This window comes from Mycteria americana, chromosome 1, assembly GCF_035582795.1.
Source record: "Mycteria americana isolate JAX WOST 10 ecotype Jacksonville Zoo and Gardens chromosome 1, USCA_MyAme_1.0, whole genome shotgun sequence".
Taxonomy (NCBI): Eukaryota; Metazoa; Chordata; class Aves; order Ciconiiformes; family Ciconiidae; genus Mycteria; species Mycteria americana.
The window spans coordinates 90,696,105-90,723,142 of NC_134365.1; the positions used below are offsets into that span (position 1 = coordinate 90,696,105).

Below are 27,038 nucleotides of genomic sequence, written 5' to 3' on the forward strand. Positions count from 1 at the left end.
AGAGGTCTAGGCTTTCAAGGGACTGAGTGTGAATGTGAGGTTTTTCTCTTACTGACCTCCTACTGTGCAAGTAATCTGATCTAACTGGGCAGTTGAGACCTGCTCCCTTTGGTTTCCACTCTGATGCAGATTGCAGCAAAAGATGCTGCTGGGTCTTCTCTTCACTCCTAGTATGACATTACTGAGGTGTTCTACTCCAGAAAAACTCTCTCCCAGACACAAATACACCCGGGAACCCACATGCCAGAGTTTTATTCCTACCCTTTGTGAGAAAAGATAGCAGTACTACTGACTGGGATGAGAGAAGGATGCAACTTGCCTTCTGTGTGCTGGAAGAAGCCCTGCCATGCTAGGCTGAACAGCTGTGCTAAGCTGGGCATAAAACAAGTATTACAGTTACCCCACCATCTAATAACTTTACTATCATTTGATAGCATGCTTGTTTACAATGGGAGTACTTCTGTGGTGTGAGGAGATCATCCTTACTAGCTCAGTACTTAATGTTGGAATATGATTATCAAAGGGGCTTGCACAAGTGGTGATATATGAAGAAAGGAAACTTAATATTGAGAGCAAAAATAATCTAGAAGATAGAAAAGGCTGTGAAACAAAGGGCTGGTGGTGGTAGGAGTCATGGAAAAGAGACACTGCAGACTATTTCAGCACAATATAGTGGTTTATAGCTAGAAACTTTAGAAATATATCCCATTGCTGTTGCTTGTAGTATGCCTGGGTATCTTGACATGGATGAGATGCAAGAATATGGAGACTGTTGCTGCTTCTGTCATTTTTGAGATCACTGTTGGAGAACATAATGTCCAGTTCTAGTGAGATGTTTCTCAAGAGATTGCTGTACAATTGGGCAGAGCTCAGGGGCAAACTACAAGGATTTGTGGCTTGGCAATTGCCCTTGCAGTGACGGGGGGAAAGATCAATCAACATGTTCACCGTGGTAGGGGGAAGATGGGGAGCTGCCTGGAACAATTTGCAAGCACCCATACTGGCATGAGATGCTTGACACCAGAGGGCCTTTTAATCTCTTTAGCAAATGTGTGACGAAAGGTTAGACTTTGGAGTCAGCAAAGTTCAATATGTAAATGCCAGCTATTAATTCTAAGTAGTTAGAATAATTAACTGGAACATATTAATCTAACGGGGAATTACAAAATCATCAACAGTCCATTAGTTAATGCTAGATAGTTCTCTAAAAGGTAGGCCCTACTTACAAATTGTTTAGCTTCTGTAGGGCTCACTAAGGAGACTGTCTGATATGTATCATACCAGAGAGCGGGCAATGGTGGTCCTTGATACCTTTGCAGAAGTGAAGACTGTATTCTTTGCTGTAAAAGAAAAGGAGAAAGTGGGTGTGATGGCAAGTTATGCTTCTTGAAGTAAACGTTAAAGGCTCCATTCCTGTAGCTTTTCCTCATAGTTTTGCAGGCTGCAGTACAATGCCTAGAAAGCATTGTATGTTTATCGCCCCTTATTGGTAGCAACAACTAAAACTGGTATGATATCTGGAGTACTAATTGTTTAAGGGGTTTTGATGTATAATAAAGGTCCGTTAATAAAGCAGAGACAGATTATACTCAGCTTTACTTGGTACAGTTCTTGAAGAAAAAAGTTGTTGGTTATTACATCTTCTTTGTTTCACTGTATTATTTAAGTTAGTTTGTGCTGTTGTGTCCCAGGCATCAACCTATCTGAAAAAACAAGCTGCATAGGCACAAGAGGCATTGGAGATGGAAAGCAGCTAGTGCACATTACTAGAATGAACTTTGAGGCCTGGCATAAAAGGATCTTTGAAAACTGCCTTTCTGAAAACAGAATTTGACTTTTTTTAAAAAAGGCAAACAGTGCCTTTACCAACGTTTGAGCAGAAAACAAGCTAGTTGCCTGTATGCATTCAGTAAAACAAGACTGAGATGAACCTAGAATTGTGTGCGTTTCTAACTCAACGTGCATTGGCTTAGTACCTGCCTATGTATTCTGGTGACCATTTGGGAAAAGATTTTTATTATCTTGGTTTCTTATTTTTCATTCTTGTAGTCCTTACTAAAACTGTCTACCTGCAGCCAAGAAATTGGCTTGGAGAAAATGAACAACTAATCAGCTTTTTTTTTTTTTTTTTTTTTTTTAATTTGCTTCTGTATATGTAATGTTTCCGTCAGGAAGTTAGTCTTAGAAAAGGGAGAAGCTTGGTCTGTTTCTTCTCAGTATAATTCAGTGCAGTACTGGTATTTTAAGATTGTGATTCTGCTCTCAGTCAACACAAAGAATGACTTCAGTGATGATCATAATAGATGTGTATATCACCTTGACAGTGGCACGCTTGCATATTAACAGGCTTAACAGGAGTTTGCTGCACACAGTATTGTTGCTTTTTAGAGACAGTTGTCTAGTAATGACTTTGTCTTTGTCTAAGCATAAGCTTTATATTGATAGGTGGTAAAATTAAGGCTGTCTTTAAAGCATGGATAAGGACTTCATTTTCTTGGTCTCTGTTCTAGCCTCCTGTCCCTCCTGTCTTGTCTTTGTTGTTTTTTTTTTCCCTGTCATCTTGATGATCAATGAGGAAATTAATGGGATAAAGTTAAAGCTAATACTCCTACAGAGATTAGTGTTATCCTGTCTCCCGCCCAATAAAACCACACATATACTATGGTACATCAGTGTTAAGTGTGGCCTGAGAAACTTCTGACTGTATAGCACTGACTGAAATTGGGTTTGAGAGTTAAATCAGCCACCAACAGGAGACATAATTGTATGGGTTGAACATTACAGTTCAAATGTGTATTGAACTAATTATTAGGTGGGACAGTTCTCTAAGCATAAATAAAATAACTGATTTTTGGTGTCCTTGGAAATTTTGCAGTCTGTCAGATGTTAAGCATGTTTTGATTTGTTCCAGTAGCCGGATCGAGCTGGGAGATGTGACGCCACACAACATTAAGCAGCTGAAGAGGCTAAACCAGGTCATTTTTCCTGTCAGCTACAATGACAAGTTCTACAAGGATGTACTGGAGGTTGGCGAACTAGCCAAATTAGGTACAAATGTTCTTGCCAGTAATTGTGGGCTATGGTGGCAGAAGTGCTCATCGTTGCTATCCATAATGGTTTTGAATAGCAGATCCTTCTATTTTGTTGTTTTACATAATGAAAAATAACTGTTTGGGAACCTCAAAAAGCCACAGTCCCAACCTCAGAGGGTTTGTGTTCTAAACAGCTTCCATTTTACTGGGAATAGGCATGTTTTCTGTTACAGCAGAAAACTTGAGAGATGTGTCCTGCCAGCTTACCTCCTGATGTCATTGCTAGTTGGTTTGAACTATAATAAGCCAACCCCTGTGTCAGAGCGTCATTGGTAACTTCACTCAGTGTTAGCCACAATCTATGATTTTATCTGGATGGGAGAATTAGCAAGAGGGAAGGAAGGAAGATAGAGGGCGTAAATGAAGGAGCTGTATGTACAGTTTGAGATTTGCGACTGATGACACTTTGTTTCCCTCCTTGGCAGCCTATTTCAATGATATTGCAGTGGGAGCAGTGTGCTGTAGGGTGGATCACTCCCAGAACCAGAAGAGACTGTACATCATGACACTCGGATGCCTGGCACCCTACCGAAGGCTAGGAATAGGTAAGGAGGATCTTCGTTTGTATCGGAGTCATCAAAGAAACCAGATTGCTGTGCAGCCTTCTAAATGCTCTTTCAGAGTTTTAACCAAGATAGTGCACTTTCAGACCACTGATTTCTTTGGAAGGGACTTTGGGGAAAGAGTATGATTTATGATGTGCTCTTTTTTTCCTGCCTTTCAGAAATGGACTTTTTGTAGAACTTTCTAATTCAGGATTTCAGATTATTTTAATCACGTTATCATACTGTGATGTAAACACTTTGCTTCTACAGATGTGAAAATTGACGCACAGAGATATGAAATAATTTGTCAGAGGTATGCAGCCAGTATGCAAGTCATGTATAAGTAGAACACAACATTCCTTCATTGCTTTATCTCTTCACTCTTCTAAATGAAGGTTTTTTCCTATTTATTTTGTCTGTTTCACTACTGATTATTACTGCTCAGGGGTAGTACCTGCTTTCCGTCTATACTGCAATTAGTTCTTTTCTCTATGTTGCAAATACATAGGCCAGATTAATCAAGACCTTAGAGTAACCTGTTTGCTTTGGCAAACTGGAATGAAAAGATAACTTTATTTTAAATTATTTTACTAGGCCTTTATTAGAAAAAATTAATCAATGCTGTCACTGCTTTATAGATTGTTTTGACTGTATTTTGAGGTGAGTTTGAGACCTTGAAGCTAGTGTTTAAATAAGCTGCTTTATACGTGTGCTTCTGAGCTGTTGGGTTTTTTTCCTCCAAAGAAACAATGAATTAAACTTTGTGAGCAGTCAGAAAGATAGTGAAATACTTATACACCATGTTTTATTTGCCTTTCCTAGTTCTCACAAGCTCTGTCACTTTAGCCTACCTGCAGTTACCCTGCCTGTCCTCAAGAAAGCCCTTAGCTCAGTACAGACTTGATTGTGTACTTCTGGTTTTCTTAAGTATCTCTTTACCTTTCGGCAGGAACTAAAATGTTGAATCACGTCTTAAACATCTGTGAAAAAGATGGCACTTTTGACAACATCTATCTGTAAGTAAATGAGTTATACTCATGCATTTTTGGAGAGATGATAGAGGCATATATGGGAGCAAAGGGAGGGAGATTCAAGAGCATTTTTAGTATGTATTTCGGTGAAGTAATGGGACATCTTGTAAGTACTAGTAAGAAAGCCAGGGGTCATATTCTGGGCTGCTTGTGTGATGCTGAGAAAACCAAAAGCTTGCTTGCTTTAGAAGGGCTTCTGCAATTTGCTGAATTTGAAAGTAGTTTAGTTACAAAATTATGTTCTATAGCAGAATTACACTGTATGAGTAAAAAAAATTTTTGTGAAAGAATTTTTTTTACCATACAGTGTTGTCCTCAGAATGGAAAATACTGCAAGTCTTGCCTGCAGTTTTAATACATTTGCTGTCTGTCTTTTATGACAGTACGGTGTAGAACATCAGATCAGAGGTGCTTGCAAGCACTCTAGGTTCTCATTCAGTAGCAAGGCCCAACTGCTTATTCCCATTCTTGCAATGTGCCAGGTCAGGTGTTTGTGCAGCAACACAGTAAACCAGGTCAATGACCTGAACCAGCTGGGAAGCTGTTTTTGGTTTTGTTTCTGGGTGTTGTTTTTGGGTTTAGTGTGGTTTTGGGGGTTGTTTTTTTTTAAACCAACTGCATGTCTACATAAGCACTTGGCATGATGCAGACATGAGAACGAGCACTGGGGTAGAGGACAGAGCTGCTTACAAGAGCACCACCATCCTAATAGATCCCCATGGAAATAGAGCCTGAAATCCATAGATGCCAAAGCTTTGCTACCCCTTCGCTGCTCGCTGCACAATTCTGCTTCTTCCTGTGCATTAATGTCTGTGTGAATACCAAGTAAGCTGATGCAGTTTTTGGCCAGATCGCTTCTCTGAGCCAGCTTCTTCTGTGTCCATCGCTGCTTGCTTACACCAATAAAAGCACGGTGCGCTGGTAGGGAGAGTCCCACAGCAGGTACGGCTTGGATGGATTTATGCTGCCACAGAACTGCACCCTGAACTCTTGCCAGGGCTGTTGAAGATGCTTAGTGAGGAGTGTTTCGTACACTGATAACACTATAAATGGAGTGACTTTGTCCTCAAGCTTAGTCCATGTCTGCCAAGGAGATGCAAAGTCTTCCAAGACCTCTACTGTTGTAGCTTTGTGCCACCTCTGTAAGAAGAACGGGTGTTTTAAAGAGGACTTTGAGTAAAGCTCCTTTTGGCTTGTACCCCTGCTCTCCTGCCTCAGAAGAAGTGGTAATGAAGTCCCTCTCAGATGCCTGCTAGTTGGCACAAGCTTTCCTTTTTGCTTTTGCACTGAGTGCACAGTGAAGGAACTGCGTGCTGTTTTCAATGCAAAAAACAAATCCTTTTTAATCCTTCTTTCCACTTCCCAGAGTAGGTTTCTGGGATGACAATAAATAGCCCCTGAAGTTGGGCATAACAAAGTTCTTTTAGTGGCCACTGATTTTATTACTATGTCAGTTGCTTGTGCATTTTCCCTCTGAACATATGATGCAGCTTAGCACCCAGTTTGATATCAGTGGCTAAATTTGTCATTATTATGAAGTTTTCTTTTAGCTATTCGGTGTTTATTGGGCTTAACACTAAGATCTTTTGTTTTGTTCTGCTGTTGCTTCCAGAGTTGCTTTAGTTCTATGATTATGCAGTATGTTGTCATGACAAAGTGATTCATGAGCTTGTGCAGTGTCCACTGAATTTTGGGAGTGTTTAATTAATGCCTTTTGCTGAGCCAAACATCTTTTTTTTTTTTCTTTTCTTTTTTTTTTTTTGATAGAACTTGTGCAAATAAATGTCCTAGTCACTTAGAATGAAGAACTGAAGGCTGTTTGTTTTGGAGGCCTTGAAACTCTTGAAATATGCTAGCAAGATCTGTAAAACTCTGGGGGAGATAGATAAAAGGGGAAGGGACTTTGTAAGTCCATAGGGCTTCTTTGTGTTGCCATAGCTTTTTGTGAGGAGAGAGGCATAGTTAGAAGTGAGCAAGGAGTTAAAATCATATCAAACACCATTGCCAGTTTAGTGTTGCAAGCGTGTAGAGATCATCACTCAGACAACAACTGTTTTGGTCATCTAAGAAGTGTCAGTACAGGAAGTTAAAATTGGCTCTACAGTGAAACTTTGTTATATATTTCCACAAAATATCTGTCACTTCCAGATTAAGAAAAATTGAAATTACTGAGCTACTAATGCTTCAGAGTCTCTCTGCTATTTGTGTTCCTTAAAAGAGCTTTACTGAGGGGGAGCATTTGCCACTGTTCAGAATGATTGCCACAGGCCATCCAGGAGCTGTGTGTTAGCTCAGGATTGATTTGGGAAGACCAAAATTTCCAGTCCTGAACTTACACCATCATTCCTGTCTCTATCTAGATAGCTCCTTTTCTTATCTTGTCTTTGACCGTTCTGAGTGTGGAGGCAGAATACTGTACCACAGGAAGTTCTGATACCTGTTCTCTTTATCCTCCTTTCTGTCCCAGGCATGTCCAGATCAGCAATGAGTCCGCAATTGACTTCTACAGAAAGTTCGGCTTTGAGATCATTGAAACGAAGAAAAACTACTACAAGAGGATAGAGCCCGCAGATGCTCACGTGCTGCAGAAAAACCTCAAAGCCCCTTGTCTTGGCCAGAATGCAGATGTGCAAAAGACCGACAACTGAACAAAACCCCAACGAACACTTTCTTGCACTTGCTTGTCGCCAAATAAGGAAAGAGAGGCCTCTTGATTCTTCTTTTTTTTTTTTTTTTTACTCCACCCCTTCATCCTCTTTTTTTTTTCTTTGACCTCTCTCCAACAAAATGTAATGCTTCTTCCAAGGATTGTCCAATCCGTGTTTGGGGGTGGGGTTTTTTGAGCTCTCCTTTCTGTTTGTTTTGTTTTGGGGGTTTTTTTTTGGGGGGGGGGGGGGGGGGAAGGTGTGCAGATCTCTTTTAAGTTTGAGGTGTGGAGGGCTTGAGCAGGTTATCCTGATGACAAGTTTCCTTCAGAATTCTCTCTTTCAGTAAGCAGAATGTAAATCCAATGGGGGGGGGAAAGGAAAAGCAATATCTTGTCCTTTAACTCCTACGTTATTCTGTTTTTTATAACTTACAGGGTACTTTACTCCCCCCAGCCTTTGAATGTTACTTCAGTACTTCCCACTCTTCCTCTTAATGCCCCCCACCTCAAAAAGTATGTTTAGTTCTTGCCAATATTTTTGAGTATGGCTTTTTCCTCCATCTTTTGCTGAGAAGGGTGGGCTACTTTACTAGACCTTTTCACTCTGCCTGGGCTGATCTTTTTGAATGCTTTTTTTAAATACTCCTCACCCAAGCTGGTGCTACATTTCTTAACTGACTGAAAGGAGGGTTTAGAGTGGTCTTTGTTTTTTCTTTTTTTCATTTACCCAACTCCCAGCAGACTTCTGCCAGAGTAAGAGCTAGATCTGGTGTTGGCAAGAGTAACCTTGTAAAAATATGAATCCTGAGGCAAGACCCTTGCTTTAAAAATGGGTGAAATGCTGTAGGGCTCATTGAGAGTTAGTTTTATCTGTGTTGTTGGGATGGGAAGAGTGACTGTGACCACCTTACCACCTTTGATCACATAAGGCAAGCACCTGTCGCCGGATAAATTTGCTACAGCTACTAGATCTGTGGTGACAAATCTGAGATGAGGCAAGGGTTGAGGAAACCAGGCAGCAAGGCTGAGAAGGCAAACACAAATCTGACCTTAATCACATAGCTTTGCAGGGGTCTCCTGGATTTGCTTGGGATTGGCTTGGCTTGCTGTGTTTATGTGCTCCTTTGGGAGGAGGTGGTTAAGAACTGCATAGTTTGCTCCTTTGAAGATTCTTTTCCTCTTTCCCCATTCAGTGGTAATAATGCAGTTCTCCTCTCGTGAGAGGGTGTTCATGGAGCACCAGAGAAAGCGGCATATATTAGAGCATTTTATGGGTTTGGAAAATAGGCTGACTGGCTTCTTCCTAGTACTGTAACCTCAAAGCTACAGTAAACTCTACTAAGCTCTGCTTTGCATCCTTTCATGCTATGTTTGCGTGAATATCAGTGCTCCTTTCTATGCACTGTTGCCAGCGATTTTATGTATGCCAATACAAATACCAACTTGAGCTTGGACTCTTCTCCAAGCACCTGGGAAAGTGCACTGAGCTGAGACAACACCAACCTGCCCTATTCCCCAAGTAGATATTGAACTGCATTCCTTTCCTGTTTGTTTTTTAAAGTTTAAATCCACATCTTGAATTCATCTGCTTTGAAATCCTCCAACCTATAGTGTGCATTGCAGCATACATCTGGTTAGTAGGTGCTGTCCAGTCATTCAAGGGTGACTTGAGAACCAAGGATTTCAAGACGGGAGTTGTGGTGAGGCAAGGGATGGCACTCCTCATTGCATATTATGTGGTCTTTGATATCTGAGGGGTGACTGTACAAGCTGCTCCAGAATGACTCTTTCTTTTCCAGAGGTGTGTAGTATTTGTTGGAGTGCATCTTGACAGACCTACGCTGGAAAACGGCTACTCTATTTGCTGGGTTTGCACTGAGTCTTGGGGATGGGCAGATCGCTAACAACAAAAGCCCCTCTGCATGGCCTGAGCACCTGTGTTTGCAACACTCGGTGGCAGACTCTGGCTAGAAAGATGCAAATGGTTTCCTTGGCCAGAGGCAGTCTAGTTTTGACAAAAGCCTATTTTTTAGTACTGCTAGGATCTGCTCGCACTGGTTACGTTGGCAGTTCCAGCATCCTTCTTTCTAGAAGGGGATGTATTGAAGCACAATTAGCTTGTCATATGCCAACATAGTTTCCCTGGCCAAGAGACCAAACCAAGAGAAGTATGTGGAGGGAGAGAGATAGTATTTTATTTGAGGATGTTTGTGCAGCACAGCTGTAACTCAGACCATAGCTGCCTCTGGTGCCAAGCAAAGTGCTCTTCATTCTTCTAGAACTAAATGGTAAGTGTTTGGGTTGGGTAGATGGGTGTGGGGATATGAACTCTTAGGATTCGCTGTTGTTGTAGGCTTCCACAAATCGGTGTGTTTCACAGACAGTTTTCCTTCAGGTTTAAAAGTATGAGTCTGATGTCTGAAGTTACTTGGATTAACCTTTGTTTCTGTCTCTTTTTGCTTTGGGCTGCCATCATTCTATGAATGTATCCCTGAAAATAATTCTTAAAGCTCCTATTCCACAGCAAACCTGCCTCATGGTAACTTCTGATAAAATGTTTTGTAGGAGGTGGAAGAGAGAGTAACCACAAATATAAGACTCCTTTTCCCAGGCTACTAATCCTGGAAACGGTTGTTGAATCTTGAACACAAGGTTTAATCTAAATCTCATAGAAAGCTGTGTTCCCTGTACATGGATAAGGGCAAGTGAAGGTCAGTAGTTCTGAATGACAAACAGTTGTATTTTATTAGTATATCAGCCATGTTGAGTGTGGGAGGAGAACACTGTATCTTAGTGCTGTTACCCAGAGAAATTGTGTGAAGTATGGGCTTACTGCAGAGAACTTCAGTTACTTTGTTGCTGCAGCAGGACCTCCTTTTAGCTTGAAAATAGCAGCTTATGAACAACTAAATTTTTTTAAACTTGGGAGTTTCAGTGGAAAAAAAGCGCACCAGCACTTCATGTTCTGGATGAAGATCTAGCAAGAAAAGTGTATGCAACTTAACAGCTTTATAGAGTGTAAATGGTGTATATATGAGTTATTCCTGAATCTCTGCAACTGGTTTTGTCATGTATCTGTTGAAGTATGAAGATACTATCTACAAAAAGACTCCTACTAGAGGAAGCCATGGTACAGGGGAAGAAGAATCATCCAGGAGAGGTATCCCTCATTTTTTGGGAGGGGGAAGGGAAAGATTTTATTTTGTGTATACAGAAACTGGCTGAGTTTACATGATGCAGCTATTGGTTAAACCTGCCAACTAAATATAACATACTGTTACAATTGAAAAAAAAACTTATGTGGTATTTCATTAATTCTTGATGGTGCCCTGTGTCTAGTAAAAATTTGATCCCCCAAATTGTTTTATTCTCCCCCATGTTGTAATCCAGGGTCAGCTGCTATGCACAAAGTCTGTGTTTTGTAAAGTGTTTGCTGACTTGGATGTTTCTTTTCAATCTGCAACTGCTTCCTGATTAATTTGGCTAAGACCACCCCTGGTCTCTTGAGTTAAGATTTAGTCAAAGGTATGCTGTATGCAGTTTACAGATGCATTCTCAATGTTACAAGTTAAGTTGCAGGGGGAGCAAATTGTTTACAATAAGATGGTCCATTTTTAATCTATATCATTGCCCTTGTACATCAGGAGCATGTTTTTGTTTTTCTCAAACTCTTTAGAAATACTGTTCAGAATAAACGTGCACTATTTGAGTTATGTCATTTATGATGTCATGTGCATTTTTTTCAGTCCAGCCGTTTCCCTCTGACATCAGATACAGAATATTCCTTAGATGCTTCATCAACTGTGTAACATTGATGATTTCTAACAAGATTTCTAACATGAATTGTGAGTTGGGCTACTGTGAAGAATGCCATGGGTGTCTGACAACTGAGGAGAGTGGGGTCTGTTTGATTTCCCTGAAGTTATGAGCCTTTTCTCAGAAATCCTCTGCCTTGGGGGGGGGGGAGGAACTGTTGTGGAATATTTTTGCATCAACTAGTGAGCAGTCTTGAAACAAACAGACCAGGCGTCAAGAACTCTGTGTTTTGGGCTTTATAGGTTTAAAATACTTAAGTATTTAAATTAAATGCTAGCTATTGCAAATCTTGACAACAATCTTTGAAAAACTATGGTCTGTACCTGTAGAAGTAACTGGTCTTCAGATGCAGCAAGTACTCTTCCATACTGACTTTTCTCAGAAAGGTATTGAAGTAAAACTCATCTCTCTTTTTAACTATTCCAGTCCCTTCTGTGAAAGCCATTTTTTGTCTGTAGTTTGTTTCTGCATCTCTCCTGCTTTGAAATGCTATTTATGAAGTGATAAAGTTGCACTGTGGTACAGTTTCTAGGTAAAAAGAAATGTTACCCCAAATATTCTATAGCATATTCTATATTCTGTTCATATAAATATTCTATCTGCTTATTTAAGTTCCTCTGGAAACTGCTTTATCAGTAGATGGAGTCACTGCATTCATTAGGATAGCATGCAAAAGCAAAGCTCAGACCCTGAAACTTGACTGTGGTCTTGAGCTGCTGCTACCAGCTGTCTTCCCTGACCTCTGCTGGAGGGCCTGGAAGGCACAGCTGGAGATGAAATGCCATCAGGAGTGCAGCTTTCATCACTCTGGCCTCCTGAGCAGCTGCAGAAGCTGGAAAACTTTTGCTGCAGCTGTTCTCCAAACCACTCAGCTTTTATTGGTCTCTGCATGTTTCTTTCCTTCTCCACCCTCATCCCAGTGACCTCTAACAGCCTGTACAGTTTTAGACAATTCAGTTACTCCTTTACAGGGAAACTAGCAGATACCCCTGATAGTTTTTGTGTTGTCCTTTCCCAAAGCTTTGCTGGTTCTACAGGCAGTTCCATTCCCTTCACTGTATTCCAAACTTGGGTATTTATGGGGTCATTGTAATAACTTATGGTGTGCTATTATCTTTTAGTTACAACAGTTTGCTTTTTTGTTACTGAGATGATTATTTGAAGAACAGTTACAATGCCAGAATCTAATAAGTGAGTGGTAAGTTAAGTCATTCACTTCACATGAAAAACTGGGACTTGTTTTTTCCCCAGTGTGTACATCACCCTATTTACCTGTGCTGGATATAATTTGCTGTTACAGTGGCCAGTCACTCGACATTAGATGGTTCACCTGTCATTCCTCATTCATATTACTTTGACTAACCTCCAGCAAGTTTTCACCTCACTCTACTTCCTTTTTTAAAATACTGTTGAAGAGTATAGACCCCAGCACAAATCTTCAACTCCACTGTTGACCTTCCACTAGTGTAAAAACTGATCTTTTATTCCATACCCTGTGATTTCTGTCTTTTAATCAGTTCTCTATTCCTGTGAGCGTACTATCCTCTGATCCTGTAGTAGCTTGGATTACTTAAGAACTTTTGGACAGGGATCTTTTATTTGAAGTCCTTTTCAATATCTACCAAACCAATCTGTCAGCTGAGTGTTGCAATCTGTTTCTTGCAATATTACTTTTCTTCCCGTAGGGGTTTTCCAAATCTATTCAACCCATCTAGTCCAGATGCTTTGTATGGGACATGACGTTGTTGCTCACTGTTGGCTCATGGCCTTTTCTCTTGCCCCTAAAGTGGTATCAGTTAGACCAGATGATGGAAAGGTTACCCTATCCCTCTCTCTTTATCTTGCCTTCTTTCCTCCTCCTGGTGCTTTAGTGCTGTAAAAGCATTCAGTTTTACTACCTAAAAGCATAAGGCCTAAAATGCCTTTAGGCATTTTGCCTCAAGGCTTTGTGACAACACCATCTCAAGCTCTCTAGGCTGCCAAGTGAATTGCCAGCTCTTCCACTCACTTGCATGTATATGGCCCATAGTCCAAGAAACTCCTGCACCTGGGGAAAGATGCACTGACCTGTATTCTGATCACCTGTCAGCTGCTATATCACATCATACAGACTTAGGCCATTACTGTTCACTAAATTATTGAATCCAAAACTGCACTATGGCCAAGTATTATGCCTTCATTCCAAAAAATGCATTCAAGTTGTTCTTAGTTAAGACTATTTTTAGAAAAGCTGCAGAAACTCTTCCTTTTAACCTGTAACACTAACAGCAAATAACCTCATCTAGTCAATATAAAGCTTTTCTAAATATTTGTGCAAAACCTGTTTGGTTTGGGTTTGGGTTGAAACAACTGATTCTGCTAAAGAATCAATAATAGCAAGGAAATAACAGTCACAGAAGTTGGTTGGGCTCCTAATAAGCAGCTAGCTGCTATTTATGATTTGGAAAACCTTTAGCCAGCTGCCTTTTTTTAAAATCTCAATTCCTTTCCAGAATTTTGATTGCAGGGGAAGCAGGGCGGCATTTCAGTGTATAAATGTTCTTATCAATGAGGTCTACCCAGCTGAAATGGAGATCGCCTTATTTTGGATGATTCTCAGCACCAGAGCCAGCTGAATTCTACGTTCAACCTTTACCAACACCCACTTCGTAAGGTTTTCTTTTTAAATGACATCTCAGTCGTGCCGCTGTTCTGACAGAAAAAGATTTTACATCTGAAAAAAACCAACTATATACGCGGTTAATTTTTACCTGCCAGCTCTGGAGGGTCCCGCGTGCTGTTCCGTCACTGAAGTTTATTAAGCTGCCCAGACCTGACCCAGGGCTGCAGCTGTTCCCCTTTCAAGCCCCCCCGCTGGCGGCGGGCGGGCGGCCCCGGCAGGCGCCGTGCTTCCAACGGCCGCTGGGCTGCGGCCCCGGGGTAGGAACGAGCGAGGGGGACCTCCGAGGCGGGGACTGGCGGGCGGTAAAGGAGCGCTAGCAGCCAGCGGGCAGGCGGAGCGGACGGTTTCTAACCGGCCGGGAAAGAGGCAGTTTAAACTGGCGCTGAGGTAACGGCGGCGCGACATGGAGCAGCAACGCGCCGCTTCCCCTTTAAGAATTTCGGCCCGCCTGTCGCCCCGCTGTGTTCCCCTTCCTGCTGTTCTCATTGGTCAGCTGAGGTGCCCGTCTCCGGCAGTTCCTGTTTCGGCCACCTCAACTTGTTGACGACTCGCACGCCAGTCTCAACCTCTCTGGCCTTCGATTGGGCCACCCCGCCAATGTTTGTGGTGGCGATTGGCCCGTGCCGGCTCCGCCCCGCCCAGTTGCGGCGAGCAACGCCTTCCCCGTTCCGACCTCGTTGATTGGCCTCGAGGGCTCAACCCGTGCACTCGGATTGGCGGCTCTGAGCCGCGCGTGTGAGCAGCAGGGTCGGCTGCGCGGGAGGGGGATTAGAGTGGAGGCAGCGGCGGCGCGCTGACACCGGGTGCCCGCTCGGAGGATGGTCCCCGCGGTGGGGTTGCCACTGCTGAGCCCGCCCAGCCCCCCTGTGAGTGCCGGGCGCTGCCGCGGGGGTGGGCCCGCTGCCTGCGCTCAGAGCGGAGCCTGGTGAGCGGGGGGCGGGGGGGGAAGAAGGAGGAGAGGAGGGGCGGGACGGGGAGCGGCCGCGGCGCGGCAGCGGTGCCGGGGCTGAGGGGGCGCGGGTCGGGGCTGCCGGTGGCCGCCGCCCGCTCTTCCCCCGCGGCGACCGTTGCCGTGAGGAGGCGCTTGGCAAATAGCGCGCCCCCTGCGCGCGCGGGGTTTCGGCCCTGTCACCGCGGCGACGGCGGGGCCGCGGGACCTCCCCACCCCCGGGAGCCTCCTCGGGCCTCCTCGCCCACCGTTCGGGCGCCGCGAGGGGAGGACGGGGCGCCGGCCTGGGCCGGGGGCCGCTCCCCGCCCTTCTGGCTCCGGGACACCGGTGGCGGCACCGCCGTGGGGGCGGCCGGCGCCCCTTTGTCTGCCCGCGCCGCTCGGTGTGTCCAGGTGCGCCCGGCCCGGCCTGCCCACGGGGGCCTCGGGCACGGCTTGGGTAGGGGCTGCGGAGCCGGAACAGGCCGGGGCGGTGCAGCCCCCCGCGGGGACACTGGAGAGTGCGGGCGGCCCTTTGTGGTGCGGCTGCTTGATGCCCCTCGGGTGCTCCTGCAGGCACCGTGCTGGTGACGGTGGTGCTGATGGTGGTGGCCGGGCTTTTGCTTCGGAGAAGTTTTGTTGCTTCGGTTGTGAGGGTTAGCCACCTTCCTGCCCCTCGTGGGTAAGGTCTGGAAGTGCTGGTGCGTGTAATCGGGGAAAGTGTAAAGATGACGGCTCCTGGGGTTTGGAGATCGAGGTGTTTTTATCGTTTTGAAATCTTGATGATCTGAGACAATTGACCGTAAATCGCTGTTCGGAAAGTTAGCTTCGGAGAGAGCAAAACGTGGGCACTGTTTCTCAACCATAACATCTTTTCAGCGTAGTCCAGAGTAGGGAATGTGCTGTGCATCACCTCTGTCTGCTCTTCTTCTGTGACATAGCCTGGACATCAGTCAGCTTCAAAGTACAGTGTAAAAGTCCAGCTTTTTTATTTAGAATTCGGTCCCTGGAAACTAACTTTTCCTGTTGGGTGTCTTTTCAGCTTGGTTTCCTAAGGAGAGAAGGCTTATGGATGTACTCTGTCTATTCCTTCTCCACCTAGTAATTTTAGCTCTCTGGCCAATTTCAATCAAATTTGCCAGTGACAGAGGTCTTAAAGAGACTGAAGTCTTTAGTTTCATGGAAATCAACATCTGACAAATGCAGAACATGACAATTTTTGCTCACGCTAAGGGCAAGGCACCTAGAATCCAGCTCCTTGTGACAGACAGCACAGGTGAACTGAGTCCATCAGCATACACGTGGCTGAATACAGCCCTAGCACACGGTGCTGTTTGTCCAGGGAAGTTTGTAGGGGAAAGGTGGCGTTAAGGCGAAGAAGAAGGGAATAGTGATGTGTTGAGTCACTGGCCATAAGTACATAGAAAATCACACATCTTTATTTTTGCTTTTCATCCAATAGCTTGGCCTTCTATTAGACTCCACCCAGACATACAACTATTAAATGCTTTTAGCAAAGATAACTCAATGATTCACAGTTAAGCATTCAGAAGTCAGGTAATGTAATAGCTTGGTTTGGGAGCATGATTTTAGCTTTGCTTTTTCACATACAGTGCACTGGGACAATCTTATTGATGTGATTACATTACATAGCACTTTAACAAACTGCAGAGTATTGTTTGTCACTCATGAATTGTGCGCAGTAATCAGACAAATAGGAAGGAACTTCCTATGTGGAGATGGTTGTTATTATAAGGATTTAAAATTTTTAATTTTTACTTTCAATCAGTGCCATACTAATAATTCGTAGGTACATTTTTGGGTGAAATAGATTTGACGACTGAAAATATATTTGTCACTGAATGGGAGATAAGCTTAGAAAATGTTCATGTTGTGAGCATGATTTTAAGATGCATGTATTCAAAATAACGTATCAGGTACGTGAAGCAGTATGAGAATAGTTGTAAACTTTGAAGTATTTGGATATTACTTATTCCCTTAGGTTATAGAGAGATGGGAAGATTTTAATGGAGTAGATGAAAAATGGTCGTAGATCCTGGAGGACTCTTGACAGCTGCAAAGGGATAATTAGGATATAAGTGCTTGATAGTGGCTTTGCTGCTTTGATTCCTGGTTTTCCAAGCAGTGTTCCCAGGAGCTGAACAGACTGAAGTGACTGTCACTCAAGTGGCGCTGTGACGTGTGCCTGGCACGTGCCTGCTGTGTGCATCGCGGACTCTATGTTTGTGGCTGAAGTTTAGTTGTAGTCTGAAGTTCCAAAAACATCTTATGAACAAGAATGCAAAAATTCAGTGAACGTGTTCTGCTGACACTGCTGGCTGAGCTACTCTGGCTGCTTTTCACCTTGTCTGTTCTTGGGTGAATGTAGAGGATGCTTCCGACTTTTTTAAAGGGGGGAATTAAAGAGCTACTTTTATGTGGGTTGTTTTGGTGGTGGTGGTGTTTTTTTCCCCTGTATACTGAAATCATAACACCTCCAGCTTCCAGATATCGAAGTGTAACGAATTAGGCAACAAAGAGATTTGGAATAGTGCATTCCCAATGTTCAAGCGTGCTTTTAATTTGCCAAGTGCATTGGCATAAGGTGTGTGACATTGTAACCAATCATATTCAGCCTGGATGTGAATTAATACGATATATGGGTTGAAGTTGGATACCGTACAAGGTAGAAGAAAGAAAGAAATATATAAGGAAGTCAAGGGCTGGGACATGCTGGATTTGACAAGAACCATTCTGTTGTTTAATTTTTGTACAGTAGAGCTTGTGGTTTTGTAATACATGTTTGGATCCAAGATGGTCTTAAAAATAACTTTGTAAATGGCACGTGACTGAGGGGAGGTATGAGTAGCGTAGCATTTGATGTGAAGGGATTCTCAATGAATCATAGTTGTTTGCATTGTCAGAACTTGTAAAAAATATCATGAAGTCTATGCCACTTTGAAGGATAGTAAGTATCACAGCACAGTGTTTCAGCTGAGACAATTTTCAATTAAATAACAATATTGAACATTGTTCCTGATTATCAAAACGCCAGCGGGGATGTGTTCCTAGCTGTGTGTAGAAACCAGGTGTTTAAATGAAAATGGATATGTAAAACATGTGCGTGCATAGCATCTGACAGCTTTAATGTTCCTAATCATTTCGTAATGGGTCTAGTTATAATTCTTAGACTTCTGAAGAAGCGTTATACTTGTCTCCAGCCTGAAGGACTGCTCACCCTTAGTATTGCCAGTCACTTTATAACTTAGTTCTTGTGCTAACATTCTTCATCTCAGTTATGTTTGTGACTCCTTTATTCAAGTTAAGTCCCTCAGGAACACATTTTCCTATTCTGAAAGGTATCAATCATAACGTGAGTTTTGTGTGTGTTCTGGAAAGTCAAGTGAAAACATCTCAGATTGAATGGTTGAGCAGTAGGGCTTCCTTTGTTTCAGATTGCAGTAAAACATGTAAAGGTCACAACTCCCTGATTAAGAAACGTTGTGCAGTGCCCAGTTTATATAATGCTAACCTAATTTGCTGGTTAAAATACAATTCCAGCTTTTATATGTGCATATCATGTGTCCAAAGTGTACTTTGATTTGACCTTACAAGTGTACTGTTGTTGTCATGCTCTGAGTAAGCACGAAAGTGATTCTGCTTGCGTGCACAGGGTTGACAAATTGTGTGTAAACTATGTTTGTTTCCTGTATGAAAAGCTATGGCATTAGTCTTAAGGTGAATGAGTTACTTTTGCAACCGTGACATATGATAGCAGTCTTTTACATCAGCCGTGCTATATGCCATTGTGATTCAGATAAGAAGAAAGTAGCAGACTGTAGGAAGTGTTTCATGCTTCCTGTTAACAAGTGCCTTTCTCACCCAGTCACCTGAACTTCTGTCAGGTTAATTAACTGAGATGAAGACCATTAAATGAGGTCAATGCCATCTAAAAGCACATCTCAATCATGCTGGTACTCTGATACCAAAATGAGTTCTTTGTGGTCCATCTCTAGTGAGGCTGGAATGATCGGAGTATGGCTCTATTAACTTTTAGGTCTAAATGCGGGTTTCTCAGATCTTGTGATCTGGAAGTCATTGGTGTGGTGGGCAGTGCCATGAGAATATTATTGAAAACATTGTTCTTTAGGCTGCTGACACTATTAAAAGCAGTGTAAAGGTATTATGGGAAGAGGAGAGCCTAACTTTAAGAAGTTTTGTTTCTTCTTCCAGTAACTGAAGTTTAAAGTGAAAATAGCATTGTCCATTTGGGGTGTCTGCCTGCATCTGGAGTCTGTAATGAGTGGTTGGCTTAAGGGGCACTTAATTCATGCCAGCCTTAAACCTTTGAAGTTGGACTCTGCTTTGCTTTCATGCATCAGTGAAGTTGTTAGCTAGAAATTGAACACAAATCTTGGAGAGGCTGGAAATTGCCTTTTGCTTCGTACTACAGCTCTTCTTACTTGGTTACTACAATAATAAAATGGTGCTAGCCCAACACCAAGCAACTCCAAATCAGCAACAAGAGAAGAAACAGCATTTCATTTTTTCACTGTTGGAGGATCCATAATATTCAGAGATGCTGTTTAAGTATTATGTATCTATAGTTTAAATGCTTGATTATTTTATGCAAGTCTCTCGCTTGTTGTAAATTCTGAGACTTCCTGTGTAATTGGAGAAGTTTAACTAGTTTTGGCATCATCTTGGGTCGTAGTTCCACGAACGTTAAGCCAGCGCTGCCACCACAAGAAGCACTCTTGTACCAACATAAGCAGTTTCAGTGTACTTGTTTGGGAGTGGGAGGTGTCTTTGCGATCCTTTCGCAGACTAAATTTTAAGTTGAAGTAATGTTCTTGTCTGGCTTCCTGTGTGAGTGCCAGTGATGCGGGGGAGAGGCTGCATCTCTCAGCATTATTTTGGAGTAGGTAGGACAGTAGGGAAGGGTAACCATCTTACAGATTTTCCTATTATTGCTATAAGGGCAATTTGTTAACTAAGGAAAGTTAAGTAGCTAGTTTAGCATATGTTGCAGTGTAACTCATTGACTCTGTTAGCATTCAGATTTGATAAAATAATTAATACAAGCAAAAAAATTTATTTTGCAGTGCATCATGTTTCAACTGTTAGTTGCCTTTCAGAACTCTGTGTAGCTTACATCTCAATGTAAGGAGAGTTAGGTTGAAAACAGGTTGAATGGCTGGGCTCAGAAGGTGGTGATCAGCGGCACAAAGTCCAGTTGGAGAGCAGTAACTAGCAGTGTACCTCAGGGGTCAATTCTGGGTCCAGTCCTGTTTAATATCTTCATTAATGATCTGGATTATGGAGTGGGCCGTCAGCAAGTTTGCTGATGACACCAAACTGGGAGGAGTGGCTGATAGGCCAGAGCTGCCATCCAGAGGGACCTTGACAAGCTGGAGAAATGGGCTGACAGGAACCTCATGAAGTTCAACAAGGGCAAGGGCAAAGTCCTCCACCCAGGGAAGAACAGCTCAGTGCACCAATGTATACTGGGGGCCACCCAGCTGAAAAGCAGCTTTGCGGAAAAGAACCTGAGGGTCCTGGTGGACACCAAGTTGAGCATGAATCAACAATGTGCCCTTGTGGCAAGGGTGGTGAATGGTACACTGGGCTGCATTAGGCAAAGTATTGCCAGCAGGTCAAGGGAGGTGATCCTTCCACTGTACTCAGCACTGGTGAGGCCGCACCTGGAGTCCTGTGGCCAGTTCTGGGTTCCCCAGTACAAGAGAGACATGGACATACTGTAGAGAGTCCAATGAAGGGCCACAAAGATGATTAAGGTACTGGAGTGTCTCTCATCTTAGGAGAGGCTGAGGGAGCTGGGACTGTTCAGCCTGGAGAAGAGAAGGCTCAGGGGGATCTCATCAATGTGTATAAATACCTGAAGGGAGAGTGCAAAGAGGATGGAGCCAGGCTTTTTTCAGTGATGCCCAGTGGCAGGACCAGAGGCAATGGGCACAAACTGGAATGCAGGAGGCTTCATCTGAACATCAGGAAACACTTTCTTACTGTGAGGGTGACCAAGCCCTGGCACAGGTTGCACAGGGAGGTTGTGGAGTCTCCATCCTTGGAGATATTCGAAAGCTGTCTGGATGTGGTCTTGGGCAGCTGGCTCTAGGTGGCCCTGCTTGAGCAGGGGGAGGTCGGACCAGATGACCTCCAGAGCTCCCTTCCAACCTCAACTGTTCTGTGATTCTGTAATACCCTAACCTACTTCAGAACCTAAGAAACTCTCAGAAGAGCGCATAAAACTAAAAAAGTCAATATTTATAGTGCTATAGTCACATCTTGCCTACATGACCATTGGTCTGTCATCGCTGTCTTTAGTTACAACTGCAGCAGTTACCATTTGTATCCAAACTATAAAAAAATTGTGATAATTTCTATTTGGTACAGTATTTGCCTGTATTCAGTCAGCATGCATGTGCTCTGTACTTCTGAGTTGCAGTTTACTTGCTCTGCGATACTAGCTGGGGACTGCAGCTCTGCCTTTGAGCCTGTAACCAGTGGTGCCCGTAACACTTGCACACCCTTTCTTCTGTCTTGCTCTCCATGGCTTAAGTCCAAAACTTCTGTTGCAGGCAGCTGTCAGGTACTTAGCTGGTGTCTGTGTTCATTTAAATGAAAGTGGAGAAGAGTTGAGGACTTCTTGGGTTTGTTTCTGTTTAAGCCTGTGACGAAAAGTGATGGTCAATCTCAACAGCTGATGATTTGAATTATCAAGTATTGCCTTTATCTGAAGCAGTGGTGTCTGTCAAGGTCATGTTTTATACTTGCTGTGGTTGGCAAGTTATAGTGAGTCCCACCTGTAAATTGTCTCATCTTACGCACTTTGTCTGTGGTTTTTCTTTTGTTCTGGGTGGGGATGGGAAGACCCTGTGTTTCTTAGCTTTGAAAAATTAACTGAGCTATCCCTTGCTAAGGAACACAATGGAGGTCTCCCACTTCTAGTTTCACTTTAAGGTATTCTTGCCAAGTCAGTCTCGGCTGACAATAGGGAGGTGATTTCAGACAGTTATAGAAAAAGAAGGTGGAGGTAAGGAATTTTATTTTTATGGAATGATTTTCTAATGAACTAAAACTTGCAGCATCATGGTATCAGTCTGTCCCTTCCCTTTATCCATTCCTTTCAGACCTCTGCAAAGCAGTAACTTGGAAATCTGGTTTTAGTTTCTGCTCCATTGTGAGTGCTAAATTTCTACAGTAGTCTTATTTGCTTTTTCTAGTGCTTTCAGAACTACTTAGTTACCCCTGGATAGCTCATGTACAGTAATTCTCCTAAGCTAAATAAGTAGTTCCTAAAGTGGTGGAATTAACGAATTCAGGTTTCCTATGGATTTGCATCTGTTGGTTCCATTTTCTGGTGTATAACGTACATTGATCTTGCTTTTAAATTTCCTCTTTGAAAGTGTTAAGAAAGCGTGCCTGCTTTCCCTGGTCACCTGGGCTCAGATATCTTTAGTATGGACCTCTCTGTTAAATCTAATTGAAATAGTTTGCAGCTTTATCCCTGCCAGTATTATTCAAAACTGTCAAACATCCAGATCACAAGATGAGTCCTTTATTCCTGGAACTGAAGCAGTGGACCCACTTTATATAGAAAAAACTCTGAAAAGCAAAGGTGTGAAATATCATTGAGGTTGTGAAGGAGAACGAGCCCTCTTTCATCCACTAAAATCTTTTGTGAGGAGCCTGGAATGAAATGTACACTGCAAAGTTGTGGGGTTTTTGTTTGGTTTTGTTGGGTTTGGAGGCAGAGTGTGTGTGTGTGTTTTTTAAAGCTCTTTACAGCTGGTAATAGTGAAAGCACCACTTTTCTGAAGGATGTGGTAATACACTGTCTGGACAGGTGCTTTGGAAGCGCTTTCATACAGTGGCCAGTTTTCACAATTCTGAAAGTTGAAGGGAAGTTTCATTAACTAATTCTTGTAAAATCATAGTACTTAGAAATTATGTGTCTTAACAGTGGAGCTGGGGAGTAAGTTTGATCAGCTTATACATTGAAACTGAAATACTATTTTATGGTACCTTCAACCATGGCCATTTTTGCCCTTAGCCCCATTAAGATTCATAGGTAAATCCTTTACTCTGGAAGGTCAGTGTTTGTAACCAAATCTCAGGATGGATCTCTTCTGCGTGTTGTAAAGGAGCTTTGTAGTGAAGACCCATACAATACTGCTTCCTGTATTGTGAACACTTGACAAGTTCTTAGTTTGTGTCAGATTTCTCAAACCCCAAGCCTATAAAATATTCAAGAACTTGACCGTGTGATCCTTTGTACTTAGTGACTTAATCTGAAAAGATGAATTTAAAAAATTGACACATAAACTCTCTGCATGCCCTGCACATTTCAGTTCTAGGATATTTTGCACTGCTTGATAGTTAGGGTCCTCAGGAGAGAGCAGCAAGTCAGTTTAGCATGTGTCTGTGTGTCTGGCATAGCTATCGGAGAATCACTTGATACCTCCTCAAGACTTTACGCAGTTTTATAAACAGACTATGTGAGGATCCTTTGTAGTTGCAGAACAAAAAAGAGCTCAGGTTAAAACCAAAAAATGAAGCAGAGAATAGTATTCTGGCTGTATTGTTGTGGCCAAAATGAAAGTTTTTATGTTTTGATTATAAATTGGTTATCAAGCCCTGTGACGAAGTACCATTCTTTCAATAGAGATTTCATTTGGAGATAAGGTCATGTCAGAAAGCAGAACTAGACTGGCTCTTGCTGAAGCTGTAGCTTCTACATTTGTCCAGTTGGTCTTTGGTGTTTCAAATACAGCTTTCATATGTGCATGGCTTCCTCAATTATAAATAATCATCTTGGTCCCGGTATTCAGAGACCATGATGACTTACATGTTACAGCTTTTTTCAGGAAAAAGAAATTATGTGTTCTTTATGCAACGTGCTGCCAGCAAGGTTTGGCTCACTGACAGATGCTCTTGCACTGGAGTGGGAGCGCATTCAGCCTCAGCCACAGTACAGGCCATCTTTTGTCATCTAATACAGGTAGCCTAACCTACATAGAGATGATGACCTATTATAGGAGGAAGTTGTCTGCAATCTACTTTGTATCCACTTAGCTTTCACCATCAGAACAGACTTTTTGACTCCTTTGTCAAGCATAGCATAATTAGATATCTATCTTCTATTTGAAAATAATCTTCTGTTTTGAAGTGTGCTGCAGATCACTGGGCATAGAAAACCAGGGAGATGAGCACTGCCTTGCAACTTGCAATAGAGACATTCCCTATACTTTCTCACTTCCTTCATGAAATTGGTATGCGGTAACTTGTGAGTCTTAACAAAATACATTAAGAGCATGGGGATCATGAGGATTTCCCTGGTCATTACCTTCTGATTTCTTAAAGAAAAGAGTGACGTTCCCCTTATTTTGATCTAAAGTAGCTGAGGACACTCTTTAGGGTGACAGCTCTGGTCTTTGTGATTCTAGCTTGCGCACTGATTGTGTAATCACAGCTCCTTACCTCCCAGATCCCTGCTTCCATATAACAGTTCATCCAGACCACAGGAGATAGTTCGCGTAGGCATCTTCCTTTACTAGCACTGTGTGCCACTTCAGTCTGTTTGTAGTACCAAGATTGTCCATGCAATGTGTGAGGGTGGCAGCAGCTCACATCTGGATGCAAAATGTCCAGAGATACCTCCTCCTTAAATAGTTTTCAGAACATCATTAACAAGTAAGAGACTTGGTTTAGTAGACATGATCTCTCTCTCTCTCTGCCCCTCCTCTAAGATTTAAAAATAATGAGACCGTACTAACCTAGGAAGACTTGAGGAGCAAAAACAGTAGAGCAAGAAGAATAAACATGAGAGATGGATCTTTAGGTGATTAATAGGGAATTTTTTTTTTCTGAAGTTTCTTAAGCAGATCTGGTCAGGATTTCTCAGAATGACCCTACAGCTGTGCTGTCCTGAAACTGCATGTTAATAAATGGTCATAAGCAATTATGTCTTTAATATTAAGAAACGTATAAATGAAAACAAAAATTAATGTAGATATGAGGGAATATAATAAGTGATAACCCTGCTTCTTCCTTCAATGCTGTTATAAAAAAAAAAAAGAGGAAGTTTTCTTTCTAGTTCTCTTGCACATTCTTATATAATAGCCTTACTGAAATTTTATTGCTTTAAGTCAGCAGAAGAAAAAATACCAATGTATTTGAGTTTAGATAGTACAAACAAAAGAGGTAAAGAAAAAAATTCTAAAAGCAGTGAGGCTTTTTTTCCATCTGTTATTTGCAGACACCTTAAAAAACCCCAAGTGGATTGTGTAACAAGTTTTAGCTTATTGGCATTGGTTTTCTTTTCTCAACTTTTGCAGAAGCTCTGGGAACAGTCTGGTTGCCCTAGGAAACTGTCAGCTGGTTTCCATCAGGAATGTGTATTCTGTGAAAAGTCGAGATAGCTCTTTCCTGCCCTTTAATCCCTCGTAAGTCTTCCTCAGCAAAAGGTGGTGCATGTTGTGACCAGTCTGACGCCAGCTGGTCAGCCAGCACATACGTGCTATGGAGCTGGTCACAGACCCGAGCGGTATCCAGTCACTTACCTGCGGTGTGAGCACTGACCTCACTCCTCCTTCTCTGCTCAGTCTCAGGTTTTTGTAAACATCTGGGAACTTCATATCTTTGAGAGGTTTCATTTAGGTCAGTCAGTGGGCCCAGCTGTTGTGAGTGGGTGGATGAAGAGACGTGGTGCAGTAACAAGAAAACCTTGGTTTCTTCAGAAACCAAGCTGAAAGATATCAAAGGGATTTTTACTTCTACCAGGAAAAGCAGTCCTTTTCAATTTCCTGTACAGTAGTCTTAACAGGTTACTTTCATAGGCAAAAGTAGTTGGTATGTAGGTAACCATCACAAAGCTTTCAAGTTTAATTTCCTGCAATCATTTTGTTAGGTAAATACAAAATTAGAATAGAAGTGTTTCAAGGGGGAATAAGGAGAAGGCAGTAAATAGTGTCTTTTTATCTCAAGGGTACCTTGCTTGTGATTAAAAGCTTGGATTAAGTCCCTGGTTGAAGCTAGCCTTGTTGTAAAACATGCATGGAAGATGGGAAAAGAGAGCTCCAGCATTCACTCGAATGAAGAGGACACTGTCTTGCAGGAAAAAAATAGCATTTGAGTAGTTATTATCTATGCCTTGGAATTGATCTTAGCTGTGAATCATGGCTAACTACAGGAGGTGTACAAAACTAGTAAGAACCGTGAGATTGTAGCAATGTAACAGCGTAAGCTTGCTGAAGTATTTTAAGAGGAAGAAAGATTTGGACTGCTGGTAGTTTTACAGAATGAGTGTAGCTGCATATTAAAAAGATTCTTTCTGCCTCATATAGAGGAATGGCGTAGCTTTATTAATTTGAGGAAGGTACAGCCAAAGATAACAGATTGGACAAATAATTTTCTTATAAAATGAATATTAAGGTTGGAAGCACTTCCTAAATAGAGAGTGAGATGTTAATGTCAAATAAAATAAACGAACTTTTTCTTAAAAAGCTAAATCTGCTGAGTGCATATGTTTTGAAGAAAATATTTCATAAAATAAGTTGCCAAAAAAGACAATTTGGTTTTGAGTTTTCTACCCTACATTTTCAGAACTGTAGAGGAGATTGAATTACATTAAACTTAAATCTCCAGAACACAAAATATCTTTTCATTTCTGGGGATGACATTGCATTTAAATTAAAATCGATATTTCAGGTTGATATTGTAAGAGCTGTAAACTACATAAAGCTCGAGGGAACCTTGGTACTAAATAAATATAAATGTTGACTTGCTTCTCCCTCATCTGGCTAAAGAATTTGGAATTTGCTACATTCTCTCTGCAGAAGGTTTTCAGCTGAGTCAAGTGAGCATATTTCATGAGTGAACTTAAAATACATTTGCCCCTGAGCTTATAAAGCAAATACATGTCTTCTGCTTTAGAGAATCAGTGAAAGAATCTCTCTCTGAAGAAGTAAAGAGAAACCCATTGTCAAAGTTCTGGTGATACAACAGCTGCGAGGAAGAAACAGAGACAGTATAAATATTATTCATCATCCCGCAGAAGTCTCTACCTAGGCAGTGTTTTTTTGTTGTTTTGGTTGGGTTTTTTTTAATTCGCAGAGCCCATATTTTCAGCAGCTCTTAAGAATACCACCTCGCTGGTGTTACCAGCTCTAACTGTCTTGAGGTGTATCAAGTAAAATGCAAAGGTTTTTGTCCTTACAGAATAAGAATAGGGAAAAAAAACCTTAGTTCACTGTTTCTTATGGTACAATCTAGCAATAGAAACCGCAGCATTGTAT

The 27,038-nt window shown here is 42.2% G+C and overlaps 2 protein-coding genes and 1 long non-coding RNA gene across 10 annotated transcripts in view; 2 read left to right on the plus strand and 1 right to left on the minus strand.

Moving 5' to 3' along the window:
* Positions 1–11,033, plus strand: part of NAA50 (N-alpha-acetyltransferase 50, NatE catalytic subunit) — a 24,934-nt gene extending 13,901 nt beyond the window's left edge. Inside the window, exons 2-5 of one of the 2 annotated variants that reach the window (XM_075511846.1) lie at positions 2,915–3,048; positions 3,518–3,637; positions 4,587–4,653; positions 7,136–11,033. In XM_075511846.1, the coding sequence (XP_075367961.1) occupies positions 2,915–3,048; positions 3,518–3,637; positions 4,587–4,653; positions 7,136–7,316 (502 nt within the window). In that variant the 3' untranslated portion in view covers positions 7,317–11,033. Of the gene's footprint in view, positions 1–2,911; positions 3,049–3,517; positions 3,638–4,586; positions 4,654–7,135 lie in introns of both variants that reach the window. The other variant, XM_075511837.1, reaches the window with a different exon arrangement.
* LOC142414533 (uncharacterized) lies at positions 682–14,229 on the minus strand. The gene is made up of 3 exons (XR_012777105.1): positions 13,882–14,229; positions 1,227–1,340; positions 682–799 (listed from the first exon to the last, which is right to left on the minus strand). It is a non-coding gene; the product is annotated as an uncharacterized LOC142414533 (long non-coding RNA).
* Positions 11,114–27,038, plus strand: part of USF3 (upstream transcription factor family member 3) — a 34,379-nt gene continuing 18,454 nt past the window's right edge. For 2 of the 7 annotated variants that reach the window (XM_075511746.1, XM_075511763.1), the window contains exon 1: positions 14,524–14,659. Coding sequence is in view for 1 of the 7 variants with exons in the window: in XM_075511730.1 (XP_075367845.1) it covers positions 14,612–14,659 (48 nt within the window). In the remaining 6 variants the exon portion in view is untranslated. Of the gene's footprint in view, positions 11,161–14,523; positions 14,719–27,038 lie in introns of those variants that run through there. The other 5 variants (XM_075511754.1, XM_075511730.1, XM_075511771.1 and 2 more) reach the window with 5 other exon arrangements.